Below are 23,077 nucleotides of genomic sequence, written 5' to 3' on the forward strand. Positions count from 1 at the left end.
TAAACAGCGTGCCGGCCCAGTCATATAACATCTATGGCTTTTGGAACTCAGTGCACACACAACAACCCATCTGGATTCGATAAGGAATAGGTTCGATAAGAGGATTCGATAATGGGCTCAAACTCGATAATTTCTTAACGAACATCATCCATACTTGTATATGAGTTTTTTCATGTCAATGTGAACAGTACAATTCCAATATGTTCAAATACGACCCAGGCCTATCTCGTATGTGGATATAAATCTAATATGTATCTTATGCAACCGCTGTCTGAACTATTGACTCGCATTCAACCGGCCCTATTTGTCCTCAAAAAGCGACAAACGTCAAAATAGACGGTCGCGAAAATAAAAGCTCGGTTAAGAAAATATTGACCCCTGTTGCACAAAATCGTTGAAATTGGCACAAATGTGGCAGGAGCGAGACCAACTCAATTTGGAGTTATGTTTATTGACATAAACAATGCAGTCTGGGCCAGCGTTTGTGACATACTGTGCACATGCACGTAGGGCTGGGCGATATGGCCTTTTATTAATATCTCAATATTTTTGGGCCATGTCATGATACACGATATATATTGCGATATTTTGCCTTAGCTTTGAATGAACACTTGATGCATATAATCACACCAGAAGGATGATTCTATGTGTCTACATTAAAACATTCTTGTTCATGCTGCATTAATATATGCTCATTTTAAACTTTCATGCAGAGAGGGAAATCACAACTAAGTCAATTTAGCAAAACTGTATTTATTAAACAGTTATTAAGCAGTGGCACAAACATTCATGTAATTTCCAAAACAGAAAGTGCAAGAGTGTCAGAGCTATTAGTGCACTTTTGTGCATGATGTCACTAAGATGACATTTCAAAACAACACTAAATTAAAGTGCACTTTTTGTACAGAACGCCACTACAATAGTTAAAAACAAATAAAGTGTACTTTTGTGCTTGATGTCACACAAGATATTTCAATAACTGTCAAATAAAGACACAATAAAAATGAGCTGCATAATAGAAACTCAAATAGTATATGTCCTTCGTTCTGTGGTAGGTTATCTCATTCTGTTGTAGACTATTTTTTTCATACGGTGTTGATCTGGAAATAGTTGCTTCGGCATTTTGTTGGTGTGGCACCGAACGGAGATGTTGAGATGCGGAGTTTCAAACACTCCTCATTCTTTAGCGGTTGACTTTTCAAATGATGTTACAAATTAGCAGTGCTGCTACTTTTTGTAGCAACGCTTTTGCCGCATAATTGTTCAACATATTCCCGCTTGAAGCCAAACCACCGCCAGACGATGGACCCCGTGCTGTTTTTCTTGGGAATTAATTCTTCCTCCATTTGTTACCAGATTCGCACCTTCTCTCTCTCTGTTAGCATCACAGCTAATGTTACCATGTAGCTACCTCTCTGCTCGGGGAGGGCGTGTGACGTTACACACGTGACGTATGTAAGAAGGTGCGCTTGTTTTTATGTCTCTGTGAGAAGGAGAGACAAGAAAGAGTGGGAAACGCATGCAGTGTAATGCCTGCAGCTAAAAGCAACTGTGTAAGAACATATACCGGTACTCGAATATCACGATATAGTCATTTTCTATATCGCACAGAGACAACCCCACGATGTATCCAGTATATCGATATATCGCCCAGCCCTACATGCACGTCTTTTCAGGGACCGATTCTGTTCACATTAAAAATAAATTTTTTGTTTTTGGTCATGTGATCGACTACATAAAAAGATTGGATTTAATAAAACATCTGAATTAGGCATCATGCCCTGGAGTGTGAATGTAGCCAAAGTCACTTAATTGGCAACACTGAGCCCTCCTGCTGTGTCTTCTTATTCTTTGGCAGACCAGATACCTTTTGGTATGTTTATACGCCGAGTCGTATTTGTCATTGTCAAAATTGGTTTGTGACGGGCTGTCACAAATAATTGAATATATGGGAACTACTGCTCAGCATGTATTGCAGCATGTCCATTTTTGCCCCGTTATAATCTAATCCTGTCTTTATGTTCTCCCTGTAGGTGTGTAGCTCGAGCAGCTGCAGCGGTGCAGACATGAGTGTGACATCCTGGTTCCTGGTGAGCAGCGGGGGCACTCGCCACCGACTGCCCCGGGAGATGATCTTTGTTGGCCGGGACGATTGTGAGCTCATGCTACAGGTGAGGCAACAGAGCAGGCACGGCCTTCTCGCGTCTTTAACGTACAACAAAGTACTAAGCATTAGGGCTGTGAATCTTTGGGCACCACACAATTCGATTTGACTCGATTATTGGGAGTAACGATTCGATTCCGCATGGATTCTCGATTCAAAACAATTCTCAATTCAAAATTAATACTTGTTTAATAATATTGGGTGCCAGCTCTATGATTAACTACATTCATCCATAACATAGATAAACAGCTGTAATACATACATTATATTTATTAAAAGAAAACTGGTTTTGTTTTAAAAAAAAATCTACACTTCCGCCCGATTGTAGCTGAGATAGGCTCCAGCGCCCCCCGCGACCCCAAAGGGAATAAGCGGTAGAAAATGGATGGATGGATGGATGGAAATACAAATAAGGCAACAAGAGAAGTATCCAACACTTCTCTTTTCGAAAGTAAATCTGTACAGTAGATATGGGTATCTACATTAGGGATGTCCCGATCCGATATTTGGATCGGATCGGCCACCGATATTTGCCAAAAAATGCGTATCGGCAAGGCATGGGAAAATGCCGATCCAGATCCAGTTTGAAAAAAACTCCGGTCCGTGTTTTCCAACGCACCGATTTAAATAATACATTCCACTTTTCTGCTGCTCCCTAATTTCCGTTCCGCATTTTCCAGCACACCTTCAACACATCCACAGGTCTGGGGATTCTCACGCAGTTGCTTTTAGCTGCTGGCATTACACGACAGGCTCTTCTCACTCTTTTCTGTGTCTCCCTCTCACAGACAGCAAGCGCACCTTCTTACACACGTCACATACTGTCACGTCATACGTCACATACGTATACGTCCTCCCCGAGCAGAGAGGTAGCAGCACGGCTAACGTTAGCTGTGATGCTAGCGCAGCCGTGTGACCAACGTTCCCTCTGAGGTGCGCGCCTGTGCAATTGCGCACTGTTTAAGCGTCCTCTGCGCATAGCAATTATATGCCACGCACAAACTCTAATAAAAAAATAAGCGCATAACAATTTTCGACACACCGACACGACAGAGAAAACAGTTTTCGTCATCATTGTTCAAATATTGTAACGTCTGTCGAGACAGACGTTACAGACGTTGCCACACGTCCACACCATCAAAATGCCAAGGCAAACATTTCCAGATCAACACCGTATGAAAAAATTAGTCATTTTTTTAGTTGTGATTTCCTTCTCTGCATGAAAGTTTAAAAGTAGCATATATTAATGCAGTATGAAGAAGAATGTTTTAATGTAGACATGCAAGCCTTGAAAGAAAATGTTGAAAATCAAGACTACATTTCCTTCAAATGGGTGCATTTCTACCCTATATTTTAACTTAAGATTTATTCTCATATCAAACTCTTTTGGCTGTCTTTTTGACACTTACATCCGGCGCCCCCCTCCACACCCTGGATTAATAAATAATGTAAATAATTCAATGTGATTATCTTGTGTGATGACTGTATTATGATGATAGTATATATCTGATAGTATATATCTGTATCATGAATCAATTTAAGTGGACCCCGACTTAAACAAGTTGAAAAACTTATTCGGGTGTTACCATTTAGTGGTCAATTGTACGGAATATGTACTTCACTGTGCAACCTACTAATAAAAGTCTCAATCAATCAATCAAAACACATAGAATCATCATACTGCTGTGATTATATGCATCAAGTGTTCATTCAAGGCTAAGGCAAAATATCGAGATATATATCGTGTATCGCAATATGGCCTTAAAATATCGCAATATTAAAAAAAGGCCATATCACCCAGCCCTAGTTTCAATGATGCCATTTCTGTTTGTCATGTATAATTTTGTCTATTTTGTGTTTATCCTTGAATAAACAGGTCAGTTTCTTGTTACCAACCATTGTGTATTATTCAAACTCCCCAAATTCAGATGGCTAGTTGTTATCAAGAGTACTAAAACCCTTTTCAACATGATTCTGACAACTAAGTAGGCTAAATAACTTTAAACTTTAATACATGCTCGGATAGGCCAGTATCGGTCAGTATCGGTAACGGATCGGAAGTACAAAAACAATATCAGTATCGGATCGGAAGTGCAAAAACCTGGATCGGGACATCCCTAATCTACATTAACAATATGATTTTCCTGAGAGGCTGGAGAGGACGGATAAAAAGGTAAAAAATGTTTTACAGTTTATTTTTGATTTTTTTAATTCGATTAAGAATCGTTACAAACAAAAACATGCACGTGGGGATAGGTTGATTGGCAACACTAAATTGTCCCTAGTGTGTGAATGTGAGTGTCAATGTTGTCCGTCTATCTGCGTTGGCCCTGTGATGAGGTGGCGACTTGTCCAGGGTGTACCCAGCCTTCCGCCCGAATGCAGCTGAGATAGGCTCCAGCACCCAACCCCCCGTGACTCCGAAAGGGACAAGCGGTAGAAAATGGATGGTTGGATGGATACAATCAAAAATTGCAATTAATTAGAAAATCACATTTTTTTTGACAACCCTTCACTAGACACAGCTTAGTAGGGGCGTTTATGAAAATAAACATAACTCCAAATCGAGTTGGTCTGACTTCTGCCACATTTGTGCTAATTTCAAGGATTTTGTGCAACTGGGATCAAAATTTTCCTAACCTATCTTTTATTTTTGCGACCGTCTATTTTGACGTTTGTCGCTTTTTTGACCTTCACGATCAAAAGAGACATTTTTCCACCTCTTCCAGTAATGAAAAATAGTATAGAGCCGGAAAATGTAACACGGCTTATAAACGTTGAAAAGTATTCCTCTTTTTTTATTTTTTATTTTAGAGGAAAATCAATCTGTCCATGTGAAATGTATTTGTTTTTCCTTTTCTCTTTTCTTTTTTGGCAAGTATTTATGGTTAGTTTAACCAAAGGGTTGCACACTCGAGAAGCTGAACTAAACACACAGGCTTCCAGTATTTTTTACTTGCCTTCATTGCGTTTGTGCGGATTCACGGCCTCACAGACAGTCAGAAATTATTCAAGATTCAAGATTCAAGATTGTTTATTGTCATATGCACAGTTAAACAGACAGTTTGCCGTACAATGAAAATCTTACTTTGCTAGTCCACCCTTCAACAAGTCACACGGCACTTAGCTAAAATAAAAAAAAAATAAAAAAAATGTATATACAAGGCACAGTAAGTAACATAACATTATTGCACATTCTGATTGACAGTCAACAGTATAAATATGGAGGTGACATTTGGTCACAGCAGCAGTTAAAGTGTCTTTAGTGATCAAAGGTGAAAAGTGTCTACAGTGATGGTTCACAGATCAATTATAAAACTCTTTTTAAAAATGCTAGCTTTTCTCACTGCGGGGTTTAAAAAAAATCTGAGGGAGCCACAACAAGGAGGCGGAAGAACCACATGTGGCTCCAGAGCCGCAGGTTGCAGACCCCTGGTTTAGCGTCTTAAAGTCTTGTTCTGATCACACCTGCAGCAACATTTTGACATGCTGTTGCCACGGCTGTAAAAAAGCTTGCGAGTACCTCTGGTCAGCATCACTATTTATAGAAAGTGGGGCAAATGCTTGAGTTGGATTTATCCGAGTGAGTCTGCTGTTTTTGCATTAAGGCCGCAGCACTTTTTGCTATGACGTTATACCCTCTTACCACCGCCGCTGGCTGTCTGATGATCTTCTAAACTCTCCGCATGACAACATTTGAATCAGCCGTCAAACCTAATAAAAGACTAATTTAGCTCAGTATCCAATTGTAAATCTTCATTGGTAATGTTAGTGTTGAAAATGTCAACATTCTTAGAAATGATGCATAAGTAAATGTTGATTAATGCTGGTTAGTTAACATCCTGCATCTGTATCTAGATGCCCATGCCCAATCCCTTAGAAGACGTTTCATAGAAAACTTGAGCAGTTTCTATGCAGTCCTGCTTACTAACCAACAGACAGCTCAATGGCAGAGGTAAAAATAGCTCCCCCATGTTTCAGTCTGCTGATCTTTTCCAAGCTGGCCTGAGTGTTATCACAGTCCTCTCCTGTTTTTCTGATGCAATAAATTGTCAAAATTGGACTTACAATTCTCTACGGCCTGTTTAGTTTTTGTGATTAATTTAGCACGACCCTTTTACAAGGAGTGTCACTGCTTCAATTTATTGTCTATGTGACCGCTCCTACAAGCCAAGCGTTGGTCACATGGCTGAAAGTGGAAGACTAATGGAGTCATGCACCAAATAAAACCCGCCATCGTCACAAATTGAATAACAAGACACATTATATAAAACACACTATAGCAATAATTTAATTGTTTTTTATCCTATGCACACTACAAGGTAAATAGTGTATTTGTTTACCGTATGAAAGCAATATCTGTACACGTGTGTGACAAGCAGGAGTCAGCTCACTCCAAGTGTGAGGTCAAACAAGCTGCTCAATCCGTTTCTATCCCGTTTGATCCAGCCTAATCTCACTAAGGTAATCTGTATCACGGTTGGCTGGCGAAAAAGGGCTTCTCAAGGCCTTCTTTCCTCTGCTTCCCAGCTCTTATCGACACATTTCTACCTCAAAATGTACAAATGGAGAACAGATGTTGGTGTCAAAGTGTGAGTTTTACTCGAAATAATTCAGCTTGTTGGAATTCTTCACATTTTGAGGCAGAGCAAATCTGAACATACGGTGAAACATTCAGTAACATTGACATCTGAAAGGCATACTTGTTCCGTCTAACCCTGACATACTTTGTGGAATACTAATATCATTCTTCGACTTTCTGTCTGAAATGGCTGCCATTCCTCAGTTTACAGTCATCACATGAGCAGAGGAACCGATGAACAGTCTAATGACCTAAAAGCATGCTTTATATGCCGTCTGCTAATGCTACATGTTGGTTTGTGGTCTGCAGTCACGCAGCGTGGACAAGCAGCACGCCGTCATCAACTACGAGCCAGGCTCGGATGAACACAAAGTCAAGGACCTGGGCAGTCTGAATGGGGTGAGTACATGTGTCAGCATAAACATGCGGAGGAAGAGCAAATGGTTTTAAAAAAGGCAGATTGAAGGAGATCGATCCAGTCAGGTTTACACTCGTCAATACAACCTTCTAATTGTCTTCTCTTAATCAACCCCTGAGCCCAATGAAGATGTTAATCAGGGCTGAGGTCAATTTTTATGTTAACCCAATTATTTAAATCCCTCCCTGTGGGGACAACCTATTGGTCAAATTATAAACTACAAGACAACCTTGGGACGTTCTATGCTATTGATCGACCGCATAGCTGAATGGTCCAGCATCTCATTGGGTCATTCCTGGATTGAGTCGTATTGTTTTTCCAGCACTCTCTTACTCCCACTGTACAAAAACTAATTTGTTAAATGTCTCTAAATTGTCTGCAAAAATACTTGGATTAGGCGCATGTACCCTGCATAATAAATATACTGTAAACAGTATGTTTACTTAAAAAACAAGAGACAAGGCATTAATTTGAAGCAAATGGTAATTGGAGAGAACTTTAGTGATTTGGAGTACATGAGAAAGTGGAAATGAGAATATAGTTCTCTTTGACCACATGGTATTTTTTTATATTGCACAGCAAAGCAGTTCCAGTACCAATATTGTGATCATACTTGGCTACCTTGAGACCTCCGATTTCGGGAGGTGGGAGGGGGGGGTCTCATGGTTGGGGGCGGGGGCGTGGTTAAGAGGGGAGGAGTATATTTACAGCTAGAATTCACCAAGTCAGGTATTTCATATATATATATATATATATATATATATATATACACTGTATATATATATATATATATATATATATATATATATATATATATATATGTATATATATATATATATATATATGTATATATATATAAGAAATACTTGACTTTCAGTGAATTTTAGCTATATATATATATTTATTTTATTTTATATATATACATATATATATATATAAGAAATACTTGAATTTCAGTGTTCATTTATTTACACGTATACACACACATAACACTCATCTACTCATTGTTGAGTTAAGGGTTGAATTGTCCATCCTTGTTCTATTCTCTGTCACTATTTTTCTAACCATGCAGAACACCCTCTCTGATGATGCATTCTGCTTCGTCTCCTTGTTGTGTGTGCAGTTGTGCACTGTACTCTCTAAAAGCCGTAGATATTATTGTCACATATGCATGTACAGTAGATGGCAGTATTGTCCTGTTTAAGAGTGTCACAACATTGCTGTTTACGGCAGACGAACTGCTTTACGGTAGACAAAAACGTGACTGCTGTTGTTGTGTGTTGTTACCACGCTGGGAGGACGTTAATGAAACTGCCTAACAATAAACCCACATAAGAAACCAAGAACTCGCCCTCGATCATTCTACAGTTTTAACATGATTGGGCAGGCACGCTGTTTATATTGTGGGAAAGCGGACGTGGAAACAAGTCAGGTCCGCATGGAGCTAGAGGGGGCGTGGCCTCCAGCTCGGCCTGAATTTCGGGAGAAAATTTGTCCCGGGAGGTTTTCGGGAGAGGCGCTGAATTTCGTGAGTCTCCCGGAAAATCCGGGAGGGTTGGCAAGTATGATTGTGATAGTGGTAAGAAGCAAACTGCTCAGTCAGCATTAATGGCACTTATGAATTAATGGTAAACAACACGCATGTCAAGTGTGAGCTTCACACTCACAGAGTAGCGTAGCCAAAAAGCAGTGCTATCTCATGATACGAGTGCCCCAATTTGAGTTTTTTGAGATAAAAGCTGTTTCTCGGCTAATTGTTCTGCTTTCGGTTGCAGGCAAAAATCCAGGTTACGAGCCTCTCCACCGATAGTTGGCCTAGTGAATGCCACAGTGAACCCCGCAAGAGCCGACCGACCAAACCATCTGGTCTTACTCGCTAGCAAAAGCTAGAGCTGCACATACTGTAACTTTGTTTATCCAACCATGGGAAAGAAGAAAGTCACTGTGAATTCATTGAATTAAGTAAATAAATAGTCTAAACATGACAGAGCGTGTAGCTGACTTGATCAAGCAGTTTGAGCGTAGAACTAATAGCCTGCACAGAATCATGAGTTGACAATGCCGGCCACAGCCGTTAAAATAGCTAAACGGCGGACATTTATCCATGAAAATATGGAGACGCTGCTGATAGTGTGTTTGACGGAGGAGCAGCTCGAAGGTGTCACCTTCGAAGTCTACTCGTCAAAGTAAATGCCCTACATTATTATAACACTAATTCATAAAACTACTGTAGTTGTTTGTACTACATTCTATTGTATTGTTTTATCAACAAAATTTCTTATCCAAAGTTTTTTTCCTTTTCAAAACGCATGTCAGGTGCTAGAATTGCCCTGTTTTGTTAAAAATGTATTTTAATTCATTCTGATGGGTTTCACAATACGAATTTTTTGAGGTACAAGCTTTGTCACAGAAACAATTCAATCTGTTTTAAAACACATACATATGTATATGAAGCTGCTGGATACTGACCTCTCATACTTGGAGGGAGCTCCACAAACTATGTTAAACCCAGATTCCGATCTAACAAAGGTCTTAACTCATTCTCCTTCTATGCCACATCAATATGGAAAGCACTCCCAACAGGTGTAAAAGAAAGTGCATCTCTACCCTCCTTCAAAACTGCACTAAAAGAACACTTCCAGGCAACTACAACCCTAGACTAACACCCTCCCCCCACCACATCCCACCTCCCCAGATTGTAAATAATCAATTGTAAATAATCAAATGTATACACTTGTTCTTATGCTTTCTGAGCTCACTATGTTCACTGCTCGCTGTACATATCCTACCAAGTCAGACCTACACTGTTTCAATGTCCATTTCTCAGATGATATTATTGTCGATGACTGAAGTGCTGATACCAACCAAACCTAGCCCCCCCCCCCTCCACATCCCACCCCCCGGATTGTAAATAATGTAAATAATTCAATGTATATACTCTGATGATTAACTTGTGTGATGACTGTATTATGCTGATAGTATATATTTATACCATGAATTGATTAACGTGGACCCCAAGTTAAAAAATGTATACGGGTGTTACCATTTAGTGGTCAATTGTACGGAATATGTACTGTACTGTGCAATCTACTAATAAAAGTCTCAATCAATCAATCAAAAACTTAAAATACAGCTACTGTTTTCCTGTAGAGCTAATAAAAAACCCACAGAGGGTTGCCTACAGCCACAGCAATGCAAAGTAGGCATGTCGGCAGTTATTTGCTTTTGCAGACTATTAGAGACTGTGGTTATTTAAATAGCGGCGATAATTGGATTCACATTAATTATTATTGGAAGAAGGACACTTACTTTATGTATTGTATTGTATATGCAGCAATAAACAAGATTATTGGTTAGCTTGTTGTTTCTATGCGGTGCCATTCATAAGCAGTGATTAACACTCACAGCCACCATCCCCTGTAGATGAGACCCACATGCAGAAAGTCGCTCACATCCTCTTCCAGATCGTCCACAGGAAGAAGGAGTCAGAGCCATTTCCTGCTGTGTCACCGACTGTGGGCTTGTTTGGTTGGATTGAAGGGAGTTTCCTGCTGCTGAGTCAGCAGATTTGTTGGGCAATGTTCTTACGTGTTGAACATTTACTTTGCTCCGTGATTCTAAAAATGGACATTTTAGATTTATTGTGCTTAATGCAACAGAATATTGTTGGACTTTTTTGCAATGATATTTTAGAAAGACCTTAGAAATAATTGTAGACTTGTCTTTCCCTGCAGACCTTTGTAAACGACGTCCGCATTCAAGAGCAGATGTACATCACCCTCAATCTGGAGGACAAGCTGAGGTTTGGATATGATATCCTTCAACCTATCGTCTAGACACCCTCACAGAACATGTCCATCACACCGGTGTTACTCAGGGATGCATGCGCTGCGCTAAGTCTGTGCATGTTTACTTGGTGTTTCCTTAACTTGGCCGATCTCACATACCAACTGGTTCACGGTGGAAAGAGGCGAGCTCACTGTACCCGAGGAGGCTCTGAAGGTGGGGCCGTAAACGCCAACCACCCCCCCTTTACCCACCTCTGAATAGTGTTCATCACCATCTGTCTTTGTTGGTCTACCACTAGCATGAGAAGTTCACCAGCGGCCTCCAGCTGAGCAAGAAGCCGACGGCCAAAGGTGAAACCACGAGCAAGTCTCCCGTTAAGACCCCATCAAAGACGCAAAAGTCTTCTCCCAGTGGCGGCGCCCCGAGGCCCGGCCAGAAAACAACAGATGGGGTCTCCCCCTCGAGAGAGCCCACGCTTAAATCTGGAGACACTCACAAAGCAGAGGAGAAGATTGGAGGTGAGAAAATAGACACAAACCGTGCACTTTCAAACGCAAATCTCGGAATATGTTTGTTGTAAAATGCCTTGCATTATTTTTGTGGAATTAATGAAAACATGCACTCAAAAAAACGCACCAACACATTCTTATAGGTGTAATATTTTTAATGATCCATCCATCCATCCATTTTCTACCGCTTATTCCCTTCGGGTTGCGGGGGGCGCTGGAGCCTATCTCAGCTACAATCGGGCGGAAGGCGGGGTACACCCTGGACAAGTCGCCACCTCATCGCAGGGCCAACACAGATAGACAGACAACATTCACACTCACATACTGGGGCCAATTTAGTGTTGCCAATCAATTAATGATATTTCTTTAAAACAAGATAGATATCCGTAATGGAACACTATTTCAGTGAAAATGTCTTACAGGGGAAACTCAAAACATGTTAATATCGTGCAAAGGTTTGTTTATACCAGCAATTAGATTTACATGGTGAAACTAAAACTAATACTTAATAAACTAATTCACGATTCGATTCGATTCTTGGGGGTAACGATTCAATTCAGAATAAAAATTCTATATTCAAAACGATTGTTGATTCAAAATCTATACATTTCTAATAACATTGGATGTCAGTCCTATGCGTAACTACATTTCTCCATAAAAGCCCCCAGCTCTGATCAATTTCTATATTACTTAAAAGAAAGCTATTTTTGTTTAATACAATTCTACCCAAACATTGAATAAAGTCAAATACAAATAAGGCAACAAGAGAAGTATCCAACACTTTTATTTTCTAAAGTAAATCTGTACAGCACATATGGGCTGGACAGGACAAAAAGAAATTATTATTTTTTTTAATTATTATTATTAATTAAGAATCATTACAAATAAGAATCAAGACTAATCTGAAACTCGATTTTTGTTTGGACTCCCCGACATAACATGCAACTCAAGATATATCCAGCTTTCTTTTGGTATTCTAATGTTGATGATTATGGCTTACAGCTTAAGAAAACCTTGAATTGAAAATATCAGAAAATATTGTAAGCTATGAGGATCAAACTTATAACAAATAAAGGCTTGATATGTCTCACTTTGCATATGATGAGTTTATATGACATATTAATTTCATATTTGAAGTTGAATTGCTGACATAAATGGACTTTTGCATGATATTTAAATTTTTTGAGTTTCACCTGTATTTCACTTTTTTGACCCAAATGTCCAGATTTTGAATGCCCTGTGACATTCTACAACAGCCCACAGGGGGCAGAGTTGTGTATACTATGCTATACAATGTGTCTGGGTGTGTTTCTCCTTTAAGAAAACCCCACAATTTACTCAGGGCCAAAGGGGGTGCACTTGTCATCAAGTAAAAAAAATATTTTACTGTACCTCATTTACCAACATAATCTTACTTCTTTTAGATAGTTTTTGTCAAGAGGGCATTTGTAATCATTGACATCCCTGACCAGCAGGGGTCCTTTTTAAGCTCCAGATGTTGAAACAAGGCCACATGGAGCTTGTTATTATTAGGGATTAAGTAATACGAATGCCATCATAATACAAAGCCATATGCCGGAACTACTTTTTCTATATATCTCAGCATAGTACCAATCACACACACAGGCACATGGCCTACTGTACTATATAAAGTGATGGACATACTGTATCTTATACATACGTATGTATGCTAAGCCACCCACATGCATCTTTTATGAGTCCTACTTTTGTGGTTTTGTAGTAAACCTGCTGTGTTATTGCAATAGTGAAGTGCCCACCCATGTATTAACTTGTACCAGACATGCATTTATTGTACTGTATATCGGTAAGACCCCCATTTATTGCACACAAACACCCATAATTATCCTGCTATCGTGTGATTATGCCCTCACAGTGTGGGATGATTGATACTTAAGCAACAAAGGATGAGGGTTTAGCTTAAATGATATTAATAGTGTACTATTGTACTTTACTTTCATTTTTCTTCTTTGCTGCTCTATACAAACGATACACAATATGAGTTATAAGTGTTTTCATCAAACGTCTTTGCTCCTAAAAGGCGAGTGTACTGTAGTGCTGATTTGATGTTTGAATTTTACTGCAAACGTGTGTGTTAAGTGGTCTATAAATACGAGTACTATACAGGAAACAGGAATTATATATCAAAATAAGTGCCCACGCTGCTATATAAAGCACATTCAAAGATGTCGCACGCTTAGTGTTTCCGTCGTGTTTCCTCCTGTTAAAAGGAACCCTAGTGCGTTTTGTCTGCTGATGTGGCTAGTTTGTGTTTGTGAACGAGCACCAAACAAGAGAGATTGGTCTTAATCTACTGGGGCTGTGAATTTTTGGCCACCACGCGATTCGATTAGATTGGATTATCTTCAAAATCAATACTTTTTTAATAACATTGGGTGTCAGTTTTATGATTAATTACATTCCTCCGTAAAATAAATAAACAGCTCTAATACATTGGGGCGGTATAGCTCGGTTGGTAGAGTGGCCGTGCCAGCAACTTGAGGGTTGCAGGTTTGATCCCCGCTTCCGCCATCCTAGTCACTGCCGTTGTGTCCTTGGGCAAGACACTTTACCCACCTGCTCCCAGTGTCACCCACACTGGTTTAAATGTAACTTAGATATTGGGTTTCACTATGTAAAAGTGCTTTGAGTCACTAGAGAAAAGCACTATATAAATATAATTCACTTCACTTCACATTTTTGTATTACTTAAAAGAAAACTGGTTTTACATAAAAAATTCTCCTCGAACATTTAATAAAGTTTAATTCAAATAAGGCAAGAGAAGTATCCAACACTTCTCTTTTCTAAAGTATATCTGTACAGAAGATATGATCATCTACATCAACAATATGATTTGCCTGAGTGGCTGGACAGGACACAAAATTAATAAATAATACAAATATATATATATAGATTTTTGAAATCGATTTCATATTTTTTTATATTATATGAATCGATTGAGAATCGTTACAAATAAGAATTGCGATTAATTTGCATGTATAAAGGATGCAAAAATTACAAATACAGACAATTGTGCCAAACATGTAAGAGAAAATATGTTGCGTTCATAAATACATGCATGCCTTTTGGTTTGGAATATTTGAGCCAGTGTGAACACGAGGAGAGTCACACTAAAGTTTGCACAAAGGATCTTTTTGTTTTTTAATTTAGTAGTAGTACTGGTCATTTGATTCCAGACATATTAAAAGAAAAATGATGAGTACCGCTACAAAAACCAAATACTTCACAATAAAAACAATACATAATGATTTGTTTTTTTACATTTAGAAATCAGTGGGAAGGAATTAAACTTATTTACCCACACCTTTTATCATCTATACAATTATTAATTTAATTGTCTTATTTTTAATACATTATTTATAACCTATATCTCACGAATAAAGATTGTTTTTGGCACAGACAGTACATACGTATAGACATAGACACATACGTATACAAGTACTAAGTGACGGTAAAACTAACAAATAATAGGCAAATAAATACCCAAATATTTAAAATATTAATCATAATGTAAACACCTTGTGATTGTTAGAAATATAAATCATGTCTTTGTATCTCTTTTTAAACTGAACTATTGCTGGACATTTTTTTAAACCCGCATTCCATAGTTCAACTCCACATGTAGAAACACACAAGCTGACACTGCTAAAGCGTAACCTAATTTTACCATAACAATGTAAAAGGTTTATATAGTCTGCTGCCCCCACAGCCCCACTTTCCTTTCTTTTGTAATCCAATTATTCATTACATTAATATATTGTTGTATTTGAAGTGATCTTTATAGTGATAATAGAGGTAAATATTTATTATTATTATTCATTATCAATATTGTTATTATTGTTTAGTGCAGTAATGTTAATTGTCTATACTTTTGTTTTTATTTTTAATTACTGGTATCATCGTATTTGCTGATGTACCATAGTTCTGTTGGGGGGTGTATATTGTAGCGTTCCGGAAGAGTTAGTGCTGCAAGGGGTTCTGGGTACCGTATTTTTCCGAGTATAAATCGCTCCGGAGTATAAGTCGCACCGGCCGAAAATGCATAATAAAGAAGGAAAAAACATATATAAGTCGCACTGGAGTATAAATCGCATTTTTTGGGGAAATGTATTTGATAAAAGCCAACACCAAGATTAGACATTTGAAAGGCAATTTAAAATAAATAAAGAATAGTGAACAACAGGCTGAATAAGTGTACGTTATATGACGCATAAATAACCAACTGAGAACGTGCCTGGTATGTTAACGTAGCATATTATGGTAAGAGTCATTCAAATAACTATAACATAGAACATGCTATACGTTTACCAAACAATCTGTCACTCCTAATCGCTAAATCCCATGAAATCTTATACGTCTAGTCTCTTATGTGAATGAGCTAAATAATATTATTTGATATTTTACGGTAATGTGTTAATAATTTCACACACAAGTCGCTCCTGAGTATAAGTCGCACCCCCGGCCAAACTATGAAAAAAACTGTGACTTATAGTCCGAAAAATACGGTATTTGTTCTATTGTGTTTATGTTGTGTTACGGTGCGGATGTTCTCCCGAAATGTGTTTGTCATTCTTGTTTGGTGTGGGTTCACAGTGTGGCACATATTTGTAACAGTGTTAAAGTTGTTTATACGGCCACCCTCAGTGTGACCTGTATGGCTGTTGACCAAGCATGCTTGCATTCACTTGTGTGTGTGTAAAAGCCGCATTTATTAAGTGACTGGGCCGGCACGCTGTTTGTATGGAGGAAAAGCGGACGTGACGACAAGTTGTAGAGGACGCTAAAGGCAGTGCCTTTAAGGCACGACCCCAATATTGTTGCCCGGGTGGAAATTGGGAGAAATTCGGGAGAATGGTTGTCCCAGGAGATTTTCGGGAGGGGCACTGAACTTCGGGAGTCTCTCGGGAAAATCGTGAGGGTTGGCACGTATGAGAATTTGCGGTGTTACAGCGGCACCGCCGCTGTATAATACCGGCGGGCCAGCTCTAATGTTAATTTGATATTGCCTCAAGGGCCAAATTAAATTACACGGCGGGCCAAATTTGGCCCACGGGCCAGAGTTTGACACCAATGATCTACATCAACAATATAATTTGCCTGAGTGGCTGGAGTGGACAGATAAAAAAAAAAACATACAAAAGTTTTTGGGATGCCTACAATAACGAACTACTAATAATAATGCAGCCTCAAATACGGAGTACTGAGTAAAAAAATACATGCTTTGCGCTCTCTTTCCTAGGAGATGGTGCAGCTCTGCCTCGTGGGACCCCCTTGTACGGTCAGCCGGCTTGGTGGGGGTACGGAGACACAGATGAGAAGAACTCTTTCAAACTGGACACCAAGATCTCCGGCAGGAAACATGACCTCACTGGTAGGACGTTCCACCGTCACACACAGAGAAACAGTTAATTGATGACATTCAAGTTGTGTTCGGTTAGGGATGGGTACCGTTCACATTTGAATCGATACGGTGCCAATTCCTGCTACCTGGGAATCAATACTGGTACTCAACGGTGCCAATTTTCGGTACATTTTTGTGTGTTGATAAATGTTAATGGTTTGATGATAACATTTTATTTTTTAATCTAACATTCATTTAATGAGCTAAAAATTATAACTTTGCTGTCCAGTTGTAATATATTGTTTTATTATCACATATCGGAGTCTCATTTGCAATGCAGTTGCAGTTCCAAGACATTACATGACAGTAATGTATAGGCAATCTATGGTATCTAACTAGGAAGTAGCTTCTTCCAGGAAGCTGAATGTGTATTGTTGCACCCTACAAAGTGTTTATACTGTAAGTATTGTGCTTATTACACACCAGATGTTCGATTGTAACATGCATGTTAGTTGTAGTTTTCATTACCAAATTTGGAAATGTTAAAAACGCCATTTAAAATCGCTAATGCTAATAGTAGCTTGTCTATGGTAAATTGAATGTAAATTAGCATCATGCTAGCACTGTTTGGAAGAGTGAAGCCTTACTTTATATTTGGCGTTTTCTACCATAGAATCTTGCTTTGTTTGTGTTGAAAATTGCAACATTATTTGTAGGGAGTTTTGGTGCTGCTTTAGTGATTGTTTCCTTGAGCTGTTATTTAGCCTGCGACCGGACGTGGCAAGTCTGAAACTGGACGTGACGTCACATGCAACAACGGTATCGAAATAGGGTACCGTTTGATTTTATGTGAATCGATACCCAGTGGTACCGACAGAATTCATTCGGTGCCTATATAAGTACCGAATTCGGTACTCTTCCCTACGTACGATGGTTTCTCTGTTTATGTACACTGCACATTTTGCCTCGGTTTTTGTACATTTCCTATATTTAAGTAATCGTTGGGACTTCAACTTTATAAAGTATGTTTTGTGTTATTATTTTTGGGTGTCAGGAACAGATTACTAACAAACACTGAGGTACCGCTGTATTTTTCTGCTGTAGCGCATTATGTTTATGACGACAACAATCGCGTGTGTGCACAACGCCTCATAGTTTATTCACCCCTTGACGTCCAAACAGACATTGTTTTGTTTGAGCCATGTCCATCCAAGATCACACAAAGAGCTTTTTGACAGAAGATGCTGTATATACTGTATATGTGTGCGCCTTCCGGACTTGACTGCGAGGTCGCGTTAGCTGTCACTGCATAGCCAGAGTAACAGGATTAGCGGCTACACCAGTGGTAAAAGAGCTTAGCGATATCAAATCAGTTTGTCCCAGACTGCTTTAGTGTGTGGGCTGTGCTCAAAATCTCATGCCACATCTGGATTGCATCTCTGGCAGCATCTTCACTAGCCTGCAGAATTAATTTGATAGGTTTTATTGGGTTTTTATCTTTTTTGGACTAAACGTGTGCAAAAAGCTGGCGAATGGGATCTGCCACGTCTGCAGTGCAAGTAGGTGAGTGTGATGTTTAGATTGCAAAGGGTTTTACCAACTCTAGTCTGCGTATCTTGTCAAAAAGCTTTAATTTGCCTGTTTTTGAGGTAATATGATGAAAAGGTATTGAGAGCAGGTTCCTATATATGTGTGTTTTGTTTCGTGTGTGTCAGTGTCCTTTTCACCAAATTTAGTGAATAGGCTATGTTGACGGCGCCCCTTCCCTCTTGTGCCCCCACCCCCTTGTGTATTGTCACTTATTGGGTGACGCTGCCACTGCACAAGCAGCTCCCCTCATTCCGCACATCACACTCACGCAGAATTTAAATAGACAGATCATTAGTTAAGCATTTGCCAGTACTCTGCTAAGCATGCCTCTCATTTCCATTTGAATAACCCCCCTTGTACATGTAGAGGAGGCTCATATTACTATAGTGAATGTATTTTATTGTTTTTTTATAACGCTTTAAAGCCTAGCTTTTGCTTGTTTACAATCATCCCACTGACAGATTCAAATTAAAGGCTTAGTACTTATTTAAATTATGTCATTTGATAAATAGATCTTGCTGATTTAGGTTATTCTGACCTTAAGCCAGATAAGCCATGTGAATATCTGATCTATTAAGGTGCTATATTAGGGCTGGGCGATATGGACAAAAAAGTATATCTCGTAAATGAATATGAAGATATTCATTTTTGAGCGGTATTCACTGAAATTGAAGTGAATGACAACTGTACTGTAAACTGTCAGTGGCACTTTTATTAACCCAGTTAGTCGAGATGGGTATTAACAGCAACCGTTTAAAGGCCAACTGAAATGCGATTTTCTTATTTAAACGGGGAGAGCAGGTCCATTCTATGTGTCATACTTGATCATTTCGTGATATTGCCATATTTTTGCTGAAAGGATTTAGTAGAGAACATCGACGATAAAGTTCGCAACTTTTGGTCGCTGATAAAAAAGCCTTGCCTGTACCGGAAGTAGCAGACAATATGCGCGTGACGTCACAGGTTGTGGAGCTCCGCACATTGTTTACAATCATGGCCACCAGCAGCGAGAGCGATTCGGACCGAGAAAGCGACGATTTCCCCATTAATTTGAGCGAGGATGAAAGATTCGTGGATGAGGAAAGTGAGAGTGAAGGACTAGAGGGCAATGGGAGCGATTCAGATAGGGAAGATGCTGTGAGAGGCGGGTGGGACCTGATATTCAGCTGGGAATGACTAAAACAGTAAATAAACACAAGACATATATATACTCTATTAGCCACAACACAACCAGGCTTATATTTAATATGCCACAAATTAATCCCGCATAACAAACACCTCCCCCCTCCCGTCCATATAACCCGCCAATACAACTCAAACACCTGCACAACACACTCAATCCCACAGCCCAAAGTACCATTCACTCCCCAAAGTTCATACAACACATATATTTCCCCAAAGTCCCCAAAGTTACGTACGTGACATGCACATAGCGGCACGCACGTACGGGCAAGCGATCAAATGTTTGGAAGCCGCAGCTGCATGCGTACTCACGGTACCGCGTCTGCGTATCCAACTCAAAGTCCTCCTGGTAAGAGTCTCTGTTGTCCCAGTTCTCCACAGGCCAATGGTAAAGCTTGACTGTCATCTTTCGGGAATGTAAACAATGAAACACCGGCCGTGTTTGTGTTGCTGCAGTCGGCCGCAATACACCGCTTCCCACCTACAGCTTTCTTCTTTGCTGTCTCCATTGTTTATTGAACAAATTGCAAAAGATTCACCTACACAGATGTCCAGAATACTGTGGAATTTTGCGATGAAAACAGACGACTTAATAGCTGGCCACCATGCTGTCCCAAAATGTCCTCTACAATCCGTGACGTCACGCGCAGGCGTCATCATACCGAGACGTTTTCAGCAGGATATTTCGCGCGAAATTTAAAATCGCACTTTAGTAAGCTAATACCGGCCGTATTGGCATGTGTTGCAATGTTAAGATTTCTTCATTGACATATAAACTATCAGACTGCGTGGTCGGTAGTAGTGGGTTTCAGTAGGCCTTTAAGTAGCACAGAATTACATAACTTAAATAATATTTAAAAATGTTATTTCTACATAAAATAGATAACATTGCTGTGCAAATAATACAAAATGTATTAAACTAAACGATCAAAATAAATTTGCAGGCAGGCACTTTTTAATTCCCAGTCGACGATTTAATGGACTGTAGAGATGCGCGGATAGGCAATTTATTTCATCCGCAACCGCGTCAGAAAGTCGTCAACCATCCGCCATCCACCCGATGTAACGTTTGATCAGAACTGCACCCGCCCGCCATCCGCCCGTTGTTATATATCTAATATTAATAAAAAAATAAAAAAAAGGGTGAAAACTACGCGAATTGCACCTTGTGCAGACAAGATTTTTCGATCGGACACGGAGGAATTAGCGATGTAAAAGACCACGTTGGGACAAAAAAACACAAGTCTAATGCCGTTGCTAGCGATACAAGTGGAAAACTTTCAACGTTTTTCGTCGCCCAAACAGATTCTTTGGATGTGATAAATGCCGGAGTTTTATTTACGGAGGCAATAATTGAGCATGGACTTCCAATCGCACTGGCTGATCACATGGGACAGTTAATAATGTAATGCAACCTTTAAAAATCATTACGCGGTGATCGCGATCCCAAAAGTAAACTTTTCTTGCATGATAATGTCCAGAAAAATTCGCTTTATATTACTATAGAGTCCTTTTAACGAATGAGTTTGATGGTTTATCACAAACCTTAAATGAAATTCCATGGCCACCGTCCTGCTCTCTATATCAACCAGGGTGAGCCCCACCCCTTTCGTGAGCGCACTGCGCGCGGAGTGACCCCTGTTACGCGCCCCCGGCAACAGGGGTGGCAAGCAGGTAAGCTGCGCGGGCGGAGCGCGCGGAGTGACCCATGTTACGAGCCCCCGGCCACGGGGGTGGCGGGCAGGTAAGCTGCTTACCTGCTGCGCGTGACGCCGGCCGCGGCGAAAGCGGACGAGGCGGGGTGTCGGTGCGGTGGGCGCGGTAGTGACCCTGGACGTGCGTCGGGCCCTTCTCGCGGATCGCCTCAGCTACGGCTCCCGGTGGGGCCCTCTCGGGGGAAGGGGCCTCGGTCCCGGACCCCGGCGAGGCGTCCCTTCTCCGCTCCGTAAAAGTGTCCATCTCTTTTCTTTTTTCTTCTTCTGTTGTGGCATATGCAGCAGGTGCCTGCTCGTTTTTCGTATGTGGGTAACAACATTTAACTATGTATATATATTTCCGAATTGGTTTAACTGCCACCCACAAAAAAAAAAAAAAAATCTAATTAAACCGCCCGACCCGACCCGCGAGCGGATAAAATCTTATTTTTTTAAATTTCATCCGCCCGATCCGCGGATAATCCGCGGACTCCGCGGTTGTGTCCGCAAACCGCGCATCTCTAATGGACTGTCACACACGTACGGTTCTGGTCAGCGCTAAGTAAGTGACTTGACTTAATTAGGCGGCTATAATCTTCCTCACTTCGGCATACATTTTTGGCAGCATTTCTCGTGCGAAATATGCCCGGCTTGGCAACTCGAGAACAGTTTTGATTTAGGCTTACATGGTCAACAACTCAAATTAATGTTTTATCCAGACGCATACATTTGTCCAAATGTGGCCAAGTAGATGCATTGTGGGTTTCCCGGACGTCGTCTACATCGCTAAAAGACATATCTAAAGAAGAGAATCCCTCTGCCATCTTCCACTAGTTTTTTTGATATACAGTCGCAATCAAAAGTTTACATACACTTGTAAAGAACATAATGTCATGGCTGTCTTGAGTTTCCAATACTTTCTACAACTCTTATTTTTTTGTGTTAGAGTGATTGGAGCACATACTTGTTGGTCACAAAAAACATTCATGAAGTTTGGTCCTTTTATGAATTTATTATGGGTCTACTGAAAATGTGACCAAATTTGCTGGGTCAAAAGTATACATACAACAATGTTAATATTTGGTTACATGTCCCTTGGTAAGTTTCACTGCAATAAGGCACTTTTGGTAGACATCCACACGTTTCTGGCAAGCTTCTGGTTGAATTTTTGACCACTCCACTTGACAAAATTGGTGCAGTTCAGCTAAATTTGTTGGTTTTCTGACATGGACTTGTTTCTTCAGCATTGTCCACACGTCAGGACTTTGGGAAGGCCATTCCAAAACCTTAATTCTAGCCTGATTTAGCCATTCCTTTACCACTTTTGACGTGTGTTTGGGGTCATTGTCCTGTTGGAGCACCCAACTGCGCCCGAGACCCAACCTCCGGGTTGATGATTTTAGGTTGTCCTGAATCATTTGGAAGTAATCCTCCTTTTTCATTGTCCCATTTAAAGCACCAGTTCCATTGGCAGAAAAACAGGCCCAGAGCATAATACTACCACCACCATACTTGACGGTAGGCAAGGTTTTCCTGGGATTAAAGGCCTCACCTTTTCTCCTCCAAACATATTGCTGGGTATTGTGGCCAAACAGCTACATTTTTGTTTCATCTGACCACAGAAACTTTCCTCCAGAAGGTCTTATCTTTGTTCATGTGATGTCAGATGAAACTAAAATGTAGCTGTTCTGACATGGACTTGTTTCTTCAGCATTGTCCACATGTTTTCAATTGGGTTTGAGTCAGGACTTTAGGGAGGCCATTCTAA

The 23,077-nt window shown here is 40.0% G+C and overlaps 1 protein-coding gene across 4 annotated transcripts in view; it reads left to right on the forward strand.

Moving 5' to 3' along the window:
• cep170aa (centrosomal protein 170Aa) overlaps window positions 1-23,077 on the forward strand; it is a 101,849-nt gene that overhangs the window by 40,801 nt on the left and 37,971 nt on the right. For all 4 annotated transcript variants that reach the window (XM_061965235.2, XM_061965262.2, XM_061965244.2 and 1 more), the window contains exons 2-7: window positions 2,034-2,171; window positions 7,056-7,145; window positions 10,899-10,977; window positions 11,108-11,166; window positions 11,252-11,471; window positions 16,742-16,873. In XM_061965235.2, coding sequence (XP_061821219.2) covers window positions 2,034-2,171; window positions 7,056-7,145; window positions 10,899-10,977; window positions 11,108-11,166; window positions 11,252-11,471; window positions 16,742-16,873 — 718 coding nt within the window. The remainder of the gene's footprint in view (window positions 1-2,033; window positions 2,172-7,055; window positions 7,146-10,898; window positions 10,978-11,107; window positions 11,167-11,251; window positions 11,472-16,741; window positions 16,874-23,077) is intronic.

This window comes from Nerophis lumbriciformis, linkage group LG02 (genome assembly GCF_033978685.3).
Source record: "Nerophis lumbriciformis linkage group LG02, RoL_Nlum_v2.1, whole genome shotgun sequence".
In the NCBI taxonomy this organism is placed as follows: Eukaryota; Metazoa; Chordata; class Actinopteri; order Syngnathiformes; family Syngnathidae; genus Nerophis; species Nerophis lumbriciformis.